This window comes from Gossypium raimondii, chromosome 12 (assembly GCF_025698545.1).
Source record: "Gossypium raimondii isolate GPD5lz chromosome 12, ASM2569854v1, whole genome shotgun sequence".
NCBI lineage: Eukaryota > Viridiplantae > Streptophyta > Magnoliopsida > Malvales > Malvaceae > Gossypium > Gossypium raimondii.
Window position 1 is genome coordinate 42,991,490 of NC_068576.1, and position 16,891 is coordinate 43,008,380.

The following is a 16,891-nucleotide window of genomic DNA, read 5'->3' on the forward strand; positions in this document are numbered from 1 at the left end:
ATTCATATGAGTGTTGGCATGTAACACCCCCTAACCCGTATCAGTTGCCAAAATAGGGTTTCGGAGCATTACCGAGTAATCATAATCTAAATCATTCATTTCTAAACATTCTAAAAATCATAATATAACTTATCATTAACATGCATAGAGTCCCTTACTAAAGCCTTTGAGGGCTTAAAATCATCAAAACATTTGAAAATTTTAGGAAAAAGTTAAAAAAATTTTAACTGCAGGGTTCACATAGCCAAGTCACACGCCCGTGTGTCTGGCCGTGTGGGCATTCAAAGTAGGGACACACGGCCATGTCCCAGCCCGTGTCTGTGCTCGTGGAACTCACTGACTTGGGTCACACGACCAAGCCACACGCCCTTGTGCCAGGTCGTGTACCCTTCAAAATGGCCTCGCATGCCCGTGTGGTAGCCGTGTGTCTCACACGGCCAAGTCACACGCCCGTGTGTCTAGCCGTGTGGACCAAAAATGTGCCTTTAATAACAAGTTTACCATTTCCTACTTGTTTGGACATTAAGCAACTCAAAATTTGTTCGTTTAACCTATTCAAAACACAATCACACACACTTAAAACATGCCAAAACAATCATCCTAGGTGTCTAACCAATGTACCCTCATTGGTACCACATTTACACCATCAAAACATATCATCAATGCATCATTCAAATCCAAATTATAAATATACCAAAATCACTCCATTTAGTCTAGTTCATAACCACCTAAACATCAACTAAGATTCACAAACACCTAACTTATCTTAGTTCAATTCAACATACCATGTTATGGCTTCAAACACAAACACATGTTTATATATATAAACCAACCAACATTACACTTATAGCTTTATTTACAATCCATCCACAAAATAACTATCATCTAGATATCCTAGGTACATGCCAATACAAAAGATAAACATCACCACATTTGAGTTCGGGATCGTTGCTGGATGCTAAATCGACGATCAAAAGAGAAGTACCTAACCTGCGCAAGGAAAACAAAAACCATACGCTGAGTAAAACTCAGTGATAATTCTATAATCTGAATATTTAAAGACAAAAGAGTACAAAATGCATAATTGAAATATAAACACATATTAATGACTAAGATCACAACTATCATATGCCAACCTTTTGAATTCATACATAGTAGCATATCATTTCATACTATATTCCACTTACGCATGCTATTATATTTCATTTGTTTAACAAATGTTCCAATTCTCATACTTGCTATATAAATAGCTTTTCACCTATCAAACCACATTTCATTTTAACAATTTCATAATTCAACTATATTCAATCAATGAGTACATTACTCATATATCTCATTTATAATCACAACTTTTTCACCTTTCATATATCAATTCACTTTTCCATTTCCAATTCACATATTTTGTCATTTCAATATCGATTACAGAATTTGTTATTTAATTACCCCTATTAACACGACTTGAACTCGAACGGATACATAGATCCAACCAACACACCAGTTTGGCACCTAGTGCCTCATCGGGTAAATCTGAAGTAATAACTGCACCTAGTGCTATATAAATTGACACCCAGTGTCTCATCGGTTAAACTAAAGTAAATTGGCACCCAGTGCCTCATTGACTCGAAGTCGAAGAAATCCCTGAACTCTTCCTATCCTATGGCATGCTATCTATATCCGACTCAGCCCGATACAGTTAATAGGGTTTAATTTCACATTTCAAATACAACCAATACCCAATTCTCATATTTGTACATATATTCATTTGAATTCAAATAATCAATACATTCATAATGTATGTACCAATTCAATCCATTTCAATCAACTATCTAAATGCCAAATACTCACCTCACACACTTACCAAATGTATTAAATCGAATTACAACAATTGACAACTAGATTCAGATTTATAGAAATACAAACCGTGAATTCTGAGCTATTCGACGTCAATTTTATCCTTCCCCTTTTTAGTTGAGGATTCAGGTACGACGTTAGCTACGGAATTAAAATAATTAAAATTCATCAACACAACTCAATTCAATTTCACATTGATCATTTCAATTTTTTCTCAATATTTTCTTAAATTCCAATTTAGTCCTTAAATCGAGACTAATTTTTATTCTTTACAATTAATTTTATATTTTTATACAAATTTCACTTTAAACTAAATTTAACTCCTATTTTCAATTAAACCCTAAATTTTGAATTTTTCACAATTTAGTCTATATTACTCAAAATTTACAATTTGTTCTACAATTTAATCCTTTTCCATTTCTAGTTTAAAAATCTATCAATTTAATTCCTAATACTAAAACTATTTAACATTTATAATATTTAAAATCTTAATAAATTTTAAAATTACTACATGAGTCGAGTAGCCCTAGGTACCGAGATTTCAAAAATATAAAAGTTACAAGAAAAAGAACCAAATTGACTAACCAATTGAAGTTTGAACCCTAAAAGTACCTAGGCCGTGCGTGACTTTCTCCTTTTTCTTTCTTTCTTTTGTATGTCTTTCTTTCTTTTCTATTTCATTTTATTATACTTTTTTTATTATACTTAATATTTATTTATCATATTATTTATTATAATACAGATACTTACTTTTACTTTTAATTATTATAACCATTATACTTATAAATTTCATTTTATAATTCATAATATATATAACATATATTTATAACATATGCCGTCCACTATACATATATATAGGTATAATTACTACATTGGCCCTTTAATTAATTTTTAATCTATAATTCAACTTTTAACTCAAATGCGATTTAGTCTTTATACCTAATTACTTTTAATTCAAGTAAATTCACTTAACCGAAACCTAATTAACTACACAAATAACTTCGTAAATATTTATTAAAAATATTTACGAGTCTGATTTACGAAAATGGAGTCCCAAGAATATACTTTCCAAAATCCCTGACTATCGGGTCGTTACATGGCAGCCTGAATTAGGTCTTCAGCACGTCCTAGGCCTTCGTATAAAGTTGATTGTGCAGACGAAAATAGCCTTAAAGTACTTGGGCACCACGTCGGGGCTATGTTGCGCCATACAAGGTCTATGGCGCGACACGACAAGCAATTTATGGCTTCCTTGGTTTGTATCATGCTTTGACGGCTCAAGAAGCTTATACATCACTCGTCTCTTGCTCCTACGTCCATTGGGCCTATAATTAATCAACCTGCACACTCAAGTCAACACATTAGCACTATCTAAGACCCGTGTCAGTCTAATAGGTCACCACACTTACAAAATGAGTTTAAAAAATTTATTTTTAATTATTTTTAATACTAAGTACTAAATACCGAAAATGTAATAATAAGTATTAAAACGGCTAGAAAACAAGCTCTATAAGTGTGCAAATAGACCGAAATTACTACTACATTTGATGCTAGGTCAATAAACATCATTTCATTCGAAATATAAATCGTTTCATTTAGTTGGATTTACAGAGAGGAAAAAAACATTGACCAATAAGCGGGGAGAATTTATCTTTTTTTGACCGAGATAATTTATTTATTTTCTTTTCATAAATAGAGTCACAAAATGTATTTTTAGACGAAAGAAAATTATTTTCGAATTTAAATTTTAAGCCACTAAAAAAGCAAATTAAAGAATTTAGTAAGCTAGTCGATTGAGTTTTAGCTCGGTTGGTATCGACATTGTTGTCAGTGTAGGAGAACGTGGGTTCGAGTATGCTGAAAGACATTATTCTCCTATTGAAGGATTGGGGAGGGGGTATAAGTAGTTTTAGGTATGAGATAATGTTTAAAAAAAAATAGTAAGCTTAAATCTAATTTCCTAGAGGACAAATATCTTTCCCCTAAAATTAGATGATTAGAAGCTTAAATTTCATTAACTAAAAATAACCCTTCGGAAAAAGGAAATACAAATACCATTTAAACTAGTTTGACTAAGACTTGTCTAATGGGAAAGATCCTACATTCTCAATTGAACTAACCAATATTTTAAATGGCAAAATTTATTGGTGTAGTTATTCTAACTATAAATGAAAAGCTGGATAGTAAGTCATGGAATCTAAATGAGTACCATTTTTCAATAAACAAACTAATTTCATCACTCATGGCCTTCACTGCTATGTTCTTGGTGGTATTGTGTATGTCAAATCCTGTTCCATCACATCACTATTTGTTGAATACAGATATTTTAGGGGAAATAAAAACCCTAATAATAGAAAATTGCCAAGTACATGAAGCCTTTCAAACCAAAATTCAACCTAATTTACACCAAGTGTGCAATCATTCTAACCGGTAACACTATATATTCAACAAAGATTCATCTCTTTTCTTCATTCTACTAACCAAACATTGCCTGGAAAAAATTGGATTCGTTGAGCCTGGAAAAACAATGGTGATAACAATCACAATTCGGGAACTTCTATTTCCAGTTTCATTTCTCTTGCTTCTTCCATGTGAAGCAGGTGCCAACATCTCTTATCCCTTGCGCTGTTAGATTTTGTCAATATATAGGAATGGGAGATTTTTATAATCAGTGTTTGAAGGGTTTTCTTTTCTTTTTTAATTTGGATTTGCTTGCAGTTGCTGCAACACTTGGAATCTGCTATGGCCGTGTTGCCAACAACCTCCCACCAACCTTGGAAGTGATCAACATTCTCAAAACCAATGGCATTTCGAATGTCCGAATCTTCGATCCTCATCCGTTTACTTTACAGTCATTTTCAGGCACCGGGATCAATCTCATGACCGGTGTCCCTAATGAAGCCCTCCCTTCACTTGCCTCAGGCACACCTGCCTCTGCACTCCAATGGCTCCAAACCAACATATTCGCGCATATTGTTCCGAGCCAAATCCGATATATTGCGGTTGGAAATGAGGTACTCCTTAAAGACTCATTCTATTCTCCCTATCTTGTACCCGCTATTGTTAACCTTTACCAAGCACTTAAAATGCTAAACCTTGATGGTACAATCAAGTTATCCTCCCCTCAAGCAGCATCCGTGCTCTCTGTATCCTACCCTCCCTCGCTCGGAGCCTTTGATCCTTCCCTTCGTGCTGTCTTGCGCCCTTTACTGAGTTTCTTGCATGAGACGAAATCACCATTCATGGTCAACGTGTATCCATACTTCAGCTACACAAGCAGTAGGTCGAATCAAGTAACGTTGGACTACGCGTTGTTTAGAAGCAATGACATGGTTCAAGACGGCCAGTTGATGTATGGCAATCTGTTTGAAGCGAGCTTAGATGCAGTGGTTCATGCAATGGAGAAAGAAGGGTTTGCAGAAGTCGAGGTGGTCGTGTCGGAGACAGGGTGGCCAAAGGGCGGAGGGGAGGCAGCCAGCGTGGAGAATGCACTGGCTTACAACGAGAATGTGGTGAGGAGAGTAGTGGGAAATGTAGGGACACCAAGGAGGCCTGGGGTGGGAATTGAGGTTTACTTGTTTGATCTGTTTGATGAGAATGGGAAAGGTGGAGATGAGTGTGAGAAGCATTTTGGGATATTTGGACTTGATGGTGTCAAGGCCTATGATCTTAGATTTAATTCAGAAAATTAAGTTGGATGTAACCAATAAATAGGATTCATCTTCTTTTTTGATTTGGACTTCACTGAGTGCAATTGAAAATATTGAACCGGAGATCAATCTGGGTGGATTTCTAATTTTCAATTTTTAATCATTTTAAACAATACATTAATAATAGTCAATAAAATTTCCTAAAAATTTAAAACGCAGAAGAGAACATAAAACTAGTTAAAATTCTTCATTCTTTTGGGTGTCACTCAACTATTAATTTTTCTGATTTTTCAAAATGATCACTTTTTAGCTGTTAATGTTGGACTAATAATAAATTTAGTCACATTCAATCCAAAAATATTTAACAAATTTAGCCCCAATATTTACAAAATTTATCAAATTATTGAATTAGAACTAATTTGACAAATTTTGAGAGCTAAATTTATAAAAGGTCAAATTTATTAAATATTTTATATTTAGAATCAAATATGAAATGGTATCTTAATTGTAAAATGTGTTATAAAAAAAATTAAAGGATTATTTTATAATTTGGTGAAGTTTAAGTATAGAAGGTACAAGTTGAGAACTGCTATAGGGAGAAGGGAAGCTCTGAAGCTCATATTGCTTCCTCCTGATTTGTGCTCCATGTGTGCTTCACGTGTTGTACCTAACTTCTACAACTCTAAACCAAAAACTGGGACAAGAAAATAAAAGTAATCCATTCACAATCTCCTCTCCTTTCCCACGAAGAATCTCTACTGGAATGAACATTCTTGTCACCCCATCCACCTTGTAAGTTACTCCCATTCTTTGTCTTTATTTTCATTGCGAAATCTGCTTTTCATTCTGCCTTTTCTGCTCTCGTCCTTTATTTATTTTTCGTTGTCAATTTTGATGGCTACTGATTCCACTTCACCCATGTTGAATGCAAATCTTGAATTTTGCCCAAGACCATGATAGAGTCGGCTAAGAAATTGCCTCAAATTGCTTCATTTATGCATAATTCCCCCCTGCCGTTACTTTTGTGCTGAGTTAATTTGATTAATTATATCAAGGGTTTGTGGGAATGATCGTTACTTTAATCTGATTACGAGAGACTTTTGCTTTAAGTTAATCAACTGATGAAAATACAAAAAAATTGTTAACAAATTTTGGTTTACTGAAAAGAGTACTATCCCACAAAATCCGGGGCTGCTGTAGAAATTTTAGAGATGTGGCTTAATGTTCTTGACTTATCCCAAACATAACAAGAATATGATGTCTTCCTTCGGTTTCTTTGTACAGTCAGAGGGTTACAAATACAATAGATAATTCTGGAGAGTGGCTCAGTGTGGGTAGTTTGTTTAACTAAGGGTGTCTTTTATCTCATCTTTGGTATGTAGGATAACAAATTTACATTTAACCTCGGTGAATAAGCTTAAGTTCTAATGTTATATCATTCATCCTGTATCTGTTCAAAGTTATACAGGTTTTGGTGGTTAATAAGCTTTTCCATTCTCTGCTATCTGTAAACTTGCTGATATAGTATTCTTATACAAAGCAATTGCATTAGCACATCTTTTAGTTTATTGTGGATTAACATTTGTATTAAATTTCAGATTTTAACAGGTTAGATGGAAGGGAGAAAAGTAAGCATTGATGTTCCTAGGAGTGACAGAAATGGAAAACCGAAGGTTCTTGATCCAGCATTTTCTGCCTTTTTGGTTCAGCTTCCAAACCAACTTCAAGATTGCCTCAAGGTTTGTCATGGCTCCTATGTAGAGGAAAATTCATTCAATGGAAATTGAAAAACCGTGTTTGATAGATAGGTTTTTCTATGTTGGATTTTGAAGGGAAAGTTCCATTTTCTTTTGTCAAAGTCACAAATCAAGAGACTAGCTAAGGATAATGTTGGAATAAAATCAGTTAACCCTTTTCTTGGGAAGGAGAAGAGTTTATCTACTGGATTGGGGATCGATCTGGAGAAACAATTGCAAGCTTGGAGAGAAAATCCTATATGGGTCAATCAACCTCCAGAAATAAAGGTAAAGAATCCTTGGGGAAATTTGTGGTTTCATTCTCAGTAGTTATTCTAGTTTCCCCCTTTCTTTTAAACGTCATGTATATCATGCTATGTTGCTTCAACTCTTCATTTTTGTCAAAGAACCCATGTTTGGCACTTGTGTTTGACATAATTCTTGACGTGGATATGAGGATACAACCATCCAAAAACAAAGAAAATTGAACATTCCCGTGCCTAACACTTGCTCATATCCGACACTCACACCTGAGTATGAGTATCATAGCTATCATAGATTCTAGTTTTGTAACTTTAGAGTACACTTTGTTAGTACGATTTCTTTCATATAGCCAACACTGAAGAAAACTCCTGGATTCTAATTTTGAAGGTTGATTATATATCCAATGTTTGCACAAGGTTGCTGTCATCTTACATTCCTAATTGCTTTGATGGATACTTTACCCTAAGCATCTATCATTTTGCAAAGTACTAGGAACCTAATGTTATTCTTGGCAGGTCAGTGTACCAAAAGGTTCTCTTTGCAACCTTAAGGCAAAAGTTGATGTTGGATTGCCTCCTGATGCAGTGTATAATATTGTAACAGATCCTGATAACAAGAGAGTATTCAAAAACATTAAGGTGAGTGGTACATTTTCACAGGCGATAGTAGATTTGATGTTTTCCATCTTCAATGTCATTTGTAGCTTCAACATTTCAAGCCCTTTCAGAAATTTCTGACTTTTATTTAATAAACTGATCTTATGCTTCAGGAAGTGATATCTAGAAAGGTTTTAGTTGATGAAGGTAAAAGACAGGTGGTTGATGTGGAGCAGAAAGCTTTGTGGAGATTCCTTTGGTGGTCAGGGACCATCTCAGTTCATGTTCTAGTGGATCAAAACGGAGAAGATAACTCAGTAAGGATTATTTGATTTTAAAATCCATGAGTGAGCCTTCTCTGTGAGGAGTTGGGACTTTTATTTTTGTGGTTCTGAGTTACACTCAACAATTTCAATCTTTGAATGATTTGACACTCCACTTAGTGAAGCATTTAATTTATTTTGCTTAATCTTTATGTTGTGTGCAAAAAGATCATGCATGGGTTACTAGCGAGTTATTCTCAGTAATTCTAATAATGACTGTTAACAGATGAAGTTCAAGCAAGTAGATGCAGGATTCATGAAAAAATTTGAAGGTCACTGGAGAGTAGAACCTCTTTTCGTTGATGAAGAAACATGCTTTCCTTTCAAACCTAAAACATGGGCAGAGTATTGTTCATGTACTGGGGGTAAAGGAAGGATTGGGTCGAAGGTGAGCTTGGACCAACTGATTCAGCCAGCCATCGTCCCTCCCCCACCCATTTCTTGGTATCTAAGGGGAATAACCAGCAAGACCACTGAGATGCTGATCAATGATCTGCTCGCCGAAGCTGCTAGACTAAAGGGCAGCTTTGACGCTGAAAATTCCGTCAACGAAATCAATGAACAGCACCAAGTTGAGCAGATTAATGACATTAAAGAAAGATGGAACCTTCATAGGAGAAATGTGAAGCTGCGTGGTAAGAGGCTATTGACTGCTGAATCGTCTACGATTTGATGAGTTCTAAGTTCATATATAGTTGGTTGACTGTAGCATGTGAGTATTTTATATGAAAAATGTCCATTATTATGATGTTTCAGTTTGAACTTTTGAAATCTTCCAAAAGCATTTGAATCATCATCTTGCATGACTTGGATAAGGATATTTGTCCGATATGAAAAATCTATTCTTATTCTTTTATATATATTTAAAAAGTCATACTACTATATCGATGTTTGAATATACGTCAGACACGAATGTCAGGACATTTGATACTTCTTTGTTTAAAAAAAAAAAAGCATCTGAACTCAATCACAAGCAAATAAAGTGCAAAGCAGACCCCTGAAAGATCATGTACCAAAATGTGAGTCTCACCAAACAAGAATTGAAATTGAATGCTTGAATTCAACCAAAAAAATCAGACATTCAGAAGAAAAAACAGTTTAAAGAGAATAATTTCATTAGAAGAAAGTAAAAAAGCAATACATATATGGTACATGTAATCTACAATGAAGGGAGATGTAAGACAATCTTGTCTAATTGTGAGTTGCAACTCTTTTATTGTATCTTCACATTGGTTTCTGTTGAAATGACCGGTCCTACAATATATATCTATAATGTAATACATGTTCTCCGAATGGAGAGTTTCTCTCTTGTACAGTTACCTAGATATTCCACAAGAATCACTTTGTCTTGTATGCTGTATCTCTATGTTCCGTATACAGTACACTCAATACTTTCGTTGCCATTGCCATTTGATTTACCGTTCATTGAGCAATAAATCTTATTGCCGGCAGAGGATACACTGATGGGGAACCTTTGCGGTATTTTATTGACAGTCAAGCCGTCAAGACACTGCTTCTCATAGCTCATGAATGCACCTAGTGCCCCAAGAAAACCTTCATGCCGTAGAAACATTGCTTCAGCCTCACCTTTGGACCTGTAGCATAAATTTCAGAGAAGAAAGGAAGAATATTAATTAAAAATCAAGGAAGATCGATGTTAGTAAAAGGGAAAATTATTAGAATGCACAGCTTCTAGGTAACAGGACCTGATGTCTACAGATGGAACTATGTATCAACTGAAAAAGAAGATGTAGTCAACTTATTTCACTTTTGTATCACAAATTACTAAAGATAATCTTTTTTTTCTTGCAGACACAGGATAATTGTTAGGATTTCAGGGGAAGCAATTTTGTTCCTCCTTTGGTTAATAGAGGTTTGCAATTTGATCATTGTAATAATTACCTCTACAAGGTAAGCTTTCACATTTTAATTTTCATTGAAGATTCCGTGAGGAGGAATTGAACTTGAGAGAATGAAATCATTTTCGACAATCAGCCTCAAGTGTTGAGAATTATCATTTGAGTTTCATGAAAGAGAAATATATAAATGGTTTATGACGAGGAGAGCAACTGAAAAATTAACACTTCAATAGTTACCAGAAATTAACAGCGACGGAAATAGTGTCCATAGTATAGGCATGACCCCGAATGAAAAAACCGGCAAAAAATATCCGCTTAAGGCCAAACCGAAGTGCATTCAAGTAAGATATCTGTACAAAAAAAAGATAAAAATGAAGCCAACAGAACAACAATCAGTATTAATTATAAAGCCACAAGCATGATGCTTATAGATACTAATATGAGAGAAATCATGAAAGCGAAGTTTCTTTTTCTTTGACCCAAGAAAAAGTATAATCAAAGTACTGACGACCTAAAAGGTAGTCCTTGCAAAAAAAAAATTATACACATAACTGAATCCTAAACAAAACAATAGTACCGAAGGAGTAGCAGAGTAACCATATAATCTGTAGCAGCATTACTATTTAAGTTATTTTGAAGTTTAGTTATATTTCTCCTTTGGCCTGGATGAAGGTAGTGTTAATGGGTTTAGTCCAAGCGATGGACCCATGAGAGTCTAGTCTAGTTACCACTCAATTACAGTGAGAATTACTGGTACTGTTACGGTTACTGTTAGTAGCTATCAGGTATTGAGGATTGTATGATCTGGGAATCTCGAGTATATATGGAGAGCAGTAATGAATAAAGGCCATAGAGCATTAGACAAAACTCTCTCTCTCTTAGATCTTCTCTGTTTCTTCTCCTCCTCTCTGTTCTCCAAAGGCTCTTTTTCCTAAAAATCCAAAGATTTATAAGTGAGCTGCATCATTGGTATTAGAACTACATTCTGGCAAGATAGCCAAAGGAGTAACCACTAGGATGCAGAAGGAGATCACTCAGATCCAGCAGGAACTTTCTCGGATGCATTTGGAGGTTCAGCATCCCGAAAAGTCAAGCAGAATTGAAAAGGAAACAGTAATTCTCAGGGTAATGGAATAGTAACTAGACTCTCGTGGGTCCATCTCATGGACTAAACCCATTAGGACTACCTTCACCCAGACCCAAAAGAGAAATATCAACTAACTTAACTAACTGAGAATAGCTGAAATATTAATTCTGCAACAAAATCAATTAGGCAATACAGAAATCTGGAATTCTCATCCACCAAATGAACTTGGAAAGATTATGAAAGGTTAAACCAGGCATGAGAAGCAATATCTATCAACATTAAGGCCAAAATCCTTGTAATGATACAAATTTTCTATTTTAGTAGGCAAGCGTCAAGGTTAGCACTGTTTTAGGATAAACATTTGATTTACCATATGCAAGAAAACCATTACAGAAACTAACCTGACCAATATTATTTGAAATCATTCGAAGAAGGGAGCGGGAAATGTCTTCAGGTTTGTAATCTACCAGCTCTTTATTATCAGAAATGGCCTTGCCAAAGCTGGAAGCAATTGTTGTTGCTGAGAGACCGATCTGTCATTAATAAAACAATTGTAAAGCAGTTTATGATTACATGTCAAAAGGTCAAAGATGGTAATTTACGAACTCTTATTGTATTGAATGAAACTGAGGCTATTTGATATGAAAACTCCAATAAACATGCATTGTTATGGAGAATGCAAATTCTCCTAGTCTAAGTTAGAACAAAGACATCTCCGTACCTTTGCATAGTCGGTTCCACCATAGATATCACCAACAAGCATATCTATAACTCTATTATTTCCCTGATGACTTAGCTCCAGTAACTCATCAAAACTGTGACAGTAAATTAATTGGTTACATACAATAGAACACAGTATGGAAGGAAACTAAAGATTACAGTAGTCAATGAGGACATAATTACTTCTTGCACTTTGTCAAAAGCCTTCCCAAACCCCAAAAGGTGCCACCTCCAAGGCTAGTTCCACTAACTCGCTCAAACTTGCCATCTCCATCCACCTATATACCCAAAAGATTGAAAATCAACTATATAAATATATATATTAAAAGCTTTAAATATTACCAAAGTAATGAAGATGACTAGAATACCTTTATCATGCTAACACCAGACCCGATGTTAACAAGAAGATAAGGATATAAATCATTAGGGTCTATCTGAGCAAATTCCTTCTGACCATCCAAGTATGTAAAAGCTTCTTGGTGGACTGCCTATCAAAGAACAATATGCAAATAGATATTGAGCATGTCAATAATAAATAAATAAATAGCCAGAAGCTATGTGCTAACCGCTATAGGACAATGTCAATGAATATGTAAATTAAAACTGTATTTTACTGCCAGACATTTTTTTGATAAAAATATTCCACAACCCTTAAGGAAAAGAAGGAAGGTTCACACTAACTTTCAGAGAATAACATGACTGTGAGTAAAAGAATAGGCAAAAACTTCCAGATACAAACAAAACTCTTGCATTTCCAAAAACAAAGATGAGTGTGTTCTCTAAATTTAAACCTGAGAAGAAGAAAACTTCAAAATCACTTCCATTATAACTAGCCAAGACTCCACAACAAGTCAAATATCATAAGAAAACCAACTAGAATAGTCTCATCGATAAAATAACCCTGCCATCAAATAGCAATGCTGATAAATTTCTATTCTCTCACTCACACTTAAGCTGCCCATAGCATCAGATTGTAAATATTTAACCAGTTAGACACACTGCTGAATAATGGTAGACTACCTAAAGGCAAGAGACATAACGTTAAGTTTTCCATTTAAATCATATGATATGCTGTGTTGTTGAAAATATCATAATCATGTCAGACAGCCAAAATGAATAAAATATATTTAACAAGCATGCATAAATTTCCAAAAAGCGAAATGGGGAAAAACATTAGCACACATATTTGGCAGGAAAACAGAAAGGATTGGCTTCACGATAGTCAGACATTAAAAGACTACTTAGATTATAAGAGGATTTTATAAGATTTAAGACTCCAATTGGTGCAGACTCACAACATTTATGCAGTATTAGAAACCCACCTTAAGCAAAAAATTTGCACCAGTCACAAGGCACTCCATTTCATCTTCCTTGTCAAGACTGACACTGAGCTTTTCTTTGAAAAGGTCAGCAAATTTGTAGGCACCACCGCCTGTTGCCTGCAGACACATATTAGCCATTTAAGGTATCTTTCTACTGCAAAACATCCTACCAAATATGACTGATACAAGCAGGTTGAGAGAAATAAGTGCTCAAAGCAGTAATAATTATAGCATTCGAAAAAAGTCAAAAATAAGAGAAAAAAGAAAAGAAAAGAACATAGGTTACATGATTAGTAATAAAATTTATCAATTATTAAGAATGATTAGCTCCTATCAGATTATAAAGCAGAATATCTAGAAATGTTGAACTCCTCCCAAAACCAGAGAAATACCAAGAAAGTTTACCTTTATAAAGATCTTGTCACTGGAAGGGGCAGTGCAGTCATGGAAACCTGAATTAACATTCATTGATAAGAAAATAGGCTTAAGCAACGTCAGAATAAAATAAGCTTCAAAAGAATATTCAAGAAATTGCAACAAAACTGCAACTGCGGTTAACCAGGCCAGATGTTTTTCCTAAGTACTAACCACAGAAGAAAAAACAATGTCCAGTGACATGATAGTATTTTATTAGGGCAAAAAAAAAAAGATAAGGGGAGTATTAACCCCAAATAACATCATCCTAGTACAAGTAGGAATATCCCTGGATAAGAAAAGAAGATATGATTCCGATATTCAATGCCAGAATACAAGAAAAAACAAACAGAAGCACCTTAAAAATTTCTGGAGTAATATATTGTCAGTCATGCTATTATGCTTCAGAGCCCTTAAGCAAAAATCAAATTGCACACCATAGATATGGGTAGATGTTGAGAATTCAATTCAACATCTTTTCCATTCTGTAGTAAAGACAGGTAGTAGATGAGTAAGGGCATCCTAGCACTTTCTAAACAGTGAATGATGCTGAAATATAGCTAGTGTAGGCTCATGGACAAGTCAAAGTTTAACAAATATAGGTGAAAATAACCTTAGCGCTAAATGAGCTTAACTAATAACTTATTTAAGCAATCAATCCTCATTTAAACTCAAATAATGTCTAGCGATCCCTGTTATTCATACTGTGTTTTAGAAGTTAAAAACACACTTCTCAAATATCAATTTACGACTGCCAAAAATTAATGATATTCAAGGACAACTGCATCTAAAGAATGATGATAACAACAACCATCTTCTCCAAATTGTAGTTAAACTACAAGTAGTAGCCAACTAAGAACATCCAATCACTAATCTAAACAGTGCATCAGGCTGAAATATTGCTAGGGTACGCTCATGAACAAGCCAAATCTCAACCAAATATATGTGAAACTGGAAATGACTTTCATTGTGCTAAATGAGCTTGCATATAAAGTTAAACTAAGCAACTGAGTCCTCGCCTAAACTCAAATAAGATCTCACAATCCCTGTTATTCAGGTCAGGACTGCCAGGTGGCTAATTACGCACTACTGTCGCTGGCAATCATACTAACTCTTAGAATTTAGGAAACACACTTCTAGAATGCAACCCAAAAACAGCCAAATTTTAATGATATTAAAGGAAAACTCTAAGGAATGATTGTTAAGAGAAGCAAAAGTAAACGTACCACCAAGGTGAAGTTTCATGGAGTGAATGAACTCCAAACAATCATTTATCTTGCTAGTTTCAAACTTTGCGAAATGAAGCTTTCCTCCAAGAACAGGTCGGCTGTTATCACTTTTGGAACCAAGGCTTTCATTTTGGGACCTTAGCTCATCATCATCTCTACAACTATCATCATATCTACAGAAATACACCAATTTGATCAAAGAACCTGTCAACCAACATAGAAGATTGTAATAAGTTCTACTATCTCTGAAATGTAAATTGTTGGATACTCTAAATGGAGTGTGAAGTAAAGACATGAATATAAATGCTTCGGTCCTTTCTTTTCAGTACATAAAAAAAATTGGACCCCAAAGCTCAAACTCTCTTAATAACCGTTAGGCCATCTTTCAGACAGTTAACTAAAAAAAAAAAACTACAAATCCTAACAAAGAATTAGGAGGAAAAAAAACACACTAACTAGAAAATAGATAAAACAGGAAGCAAAGTAGGTTTGAAGGCACAAAAAGTAGCCCAATTCAACAAACCAAATAATAACAATAACAATAATAACAGCGGGAGTCAACACAGTACATGCGAAAAAATCTAAATTGTGTGACAAATTAGCTCAAAACAGGGGGGGGGGAGAAGGAAATTGGAAGATCAAAGGATAGAAAACGAACCTCCAATGTCGAGAGCCAAATGAGAAATTTGAGATTGGGGCTGAGTATTTGGTTGGTTAGAAACATGGGCGAGATGATCCATTCTTTCCCTTTAATAATTTAGAGCTTAAAACCCAGAAAGAGAGGAAGAGAAAAAACAGAAGGAAGAGGTTTGGATCTCTTCTGGCCTGCGTCTAACCCATCTGCACCTCATTGGAAAGAGAATATAAAGAAAAGCAACAAGGGATTTGGTGGAATAATGAAATCCGTAATATTATTATACGTCCCATTGGTCAAAATCAAACGTGATTATTATGCCATCACTGGTGGCGTTGAATTGAATCATCAAGTTGAATTTTCTTTTTCTTGGGCCAAAAAATGGGTTAAATCTGCCAGTCAAACAGCTTTATCTTTGACTCGCTTCAATCTTTCATCCATCGCCCTTCCCTGTCTTCATTAAGTGGTATATCAGACAACTATTCACTGAATGAGTTTCATATATAATTTTTATTATAACCTTTAAAAAAGATTATGACATTTATTTAATTAGTTAATTAATGACATCATTCAGAGAGATTTTAATGTCAATGTTTGTTGACACCATAATGTTCTTTTTCTTCCAATTTTCCATGTTGACCCACAATTTCTTTTAAGATTTAACAATGTGTTTTATGCTCCCTTAGAAAAATGTGTTTTATGCTCCCAAAAACAATATATTTTTACACATTTATGATATAATTATACTTACAATATTACATATTTAATATTAAGATTGATTCTCTTATTTGATATTTAAATGATACGATTTGACAAAAATAGAATCGTCTGTCTTCTGTCTCTCTCTTTTAAAGTATTTATTTCTCTAATATTTTATTGTACCCTTATAAGGCACTTGTCAACCCCTTGGCCTTGTAGAGTTTAAAAATTCCATTGATAGTATACCGAATAACATATTATGGTAATTGTAAAGTGCAACTTTTAAAAGATATGATCAAATTAATTAATATTATTTTTATTATTATCACGTAATAATATTAATAAATTATTATTACAATGTCAATTTAATAATATAATTAACAATAAAAAGTATTCTCGTGATTCATACCATTATGGATTATATATAAATTTTATTCATATACTTTATGTTTTAGTGTGACATTTAAAATCATTAGATTCATTATAAGTTTGAAATTTTACAGGTTA

General features: G+C 34.3%; 3 protein-coding genes across 4 annotated transcripts; 2 read left to right on the plus strand and 1 right to left on the minus strand.

Moving 5' to 3' along the window:
• The first annotated feature begins 4,378 nt into the window (after nucleotides 1–4,378).
• LOC105762194 (glucan endo-1,3-beta-glucosidase) lies at nucleotides 4,379–5,543 on the plus strand. Its single transcript, XM_012580090.2, has 2 exons — nucleotides 4,379–4,451; nucleotides 4,570–5,543. The coding sequence occupies exons 1-2, from the start codon at nucleotides 4,379–4,381 to the stop codon at nucleotides 5,541–5,543; spliced, it is 1,047 nt and encodes a 348-aa protein (XP_012435544.1).
• A 525-nt stretch (nucleotides 5,544–6,068) lies between these two features.
• Nucleotides 6,069–9,280, plus strand: LOC105764277 (uncharacterized). The gene is made up of 6 exons (XM_012582803.2): nucleotides 6,069–6,293; nucleotides 7,100–7,240; nucleotides 7,334–7,525; nucleotides 8,017–8,139; nucleotides 8,271–8,414; nucleotides 8,647–9,280. Exons 2-6 carry the CDS (start codon nucleotides 7,115–7,117, stop codon nucleotides 9,091–9,093), a joined length of 1,032 nt encoding a protein of 343 aa, XP_012438257.1. The 5' UTR covers nucleotides 6,069–6,293; nucleotides 7,100–7,114; the 3' UTR covers nucleotides 9,094–9,280.
• Nucleotides 9,281–9,517: 237 nt separating this feature from the next.
• LOC105764276 (pantothenate kinase 1) lies at nucleotides 9,518–16,053 on the minus strand. 2 transcript variants are annotated; one of them, XM_012582802.2, is made up of 10 exons: nucleotides 15,710–16,053; nucleotides 15,049–15,255; nucleotides 13,814–13,860; nucleotides 13,409–13,525; nucleotides 12,455–12,574; nucleotides 12,270–12,364; nucleotides 12,088–12,181; nucleotides 11,768–11,899; nucleotides 10,517–10,629; nucleotides 9,518–10,015 (listed from the first exon to the last, which is right to left on the minus strand). In XM_012582802.2, the coding sequence occupies exons 1-10, from the start codon at nucleotides 15,789–15,791 to the stop codon at nucleotides 9,784–9,786; spliced, it is 1,239 nt and encodes a 412-aa protein (XP_012438256.1). In that variant the 5' UTR covers nucleotides 15,792–16,053; the 3' UTR covers nucleotides 9,518–9,783. The 2 variants fall into 2 exon arrangements, with proteins under 2 accessions (XP_012438256.1, XP_052481088.1); XM_052625128.1 differs by having other exon boundaries at nucleotides 15,049–15,224; nucleotides 15,710–16,048.
• Between the last annotated feature and the right edge of the window lie 838 nt (nucleotides 16,054–16,891).

What these genes read in the sequence shown, in the direction of transcription:
- LOC105764277 (XM_012582803.2), top strand. Translation starts at nt 7,115, where the DNA reads ATGGAAGGGAGAAAAGTAAGCATTGATGTTCCTAGGAGTGACAGAAAT. An exon ending in AACTTCAAGATTGCCTCAAG is followed by an intron (nt 7,241 to 7,333) that starts GTTTGTCATGGC and finishes TGGATTTTGAAG; the next exon opens with GGAAAGTTCCATTTTCTTTT. An exon ending in ATCAACCTCCAGAAATAAAG is followed by an intron (nt 7,526 to 8,016) that starts GTAAAGAATCCT and finishes TATTCTTGGCAG; the next exon opens with GTCAGTGTACCAAAAGGTTC.
- LOC105764276 (XM_012582802.2), bottom strand. Translation starts at nt 15,791, where the DNA reads ATGGATCATCTCGCCCATGTTTCTAACCAACCAAATACTCAGCCCCAA. An exon ending in GTGACAAGATCTTTATAAAG is followed by an intron (nt 13,526 to 13,813) that starts GTAAACTTTCTT and finishes ATGTGTCTGCAG; the next exon opens with GCAACAGGCGGTGGTGCCTA. An exon ending in CTTTTGACAAAGTGCAAGAA is followed by an intron (nt 12,182 to 12,269) that starts GTAATTATGTCC and finishes TTACTGTCACAG; the next exon opens with TTTTGATGAGTTACTGGAGC.
- LOC105762194 (XM_012580090.2), top strand. Translation starts at nt 4,379, where the DNA reads ATGGTGATAACAATCACAATTCGGGAACTTCTATTTCCAGTTTCATTT. An exon ending in GCTTCTTCCATGTGAAGCAG is followed by an intron (nt 4,452 to 4,569) that starts GTGCCAACATCT and finishes ATTTGCTTGCAG; the next exon opens with TTGCTGCAACACTTGGAATC.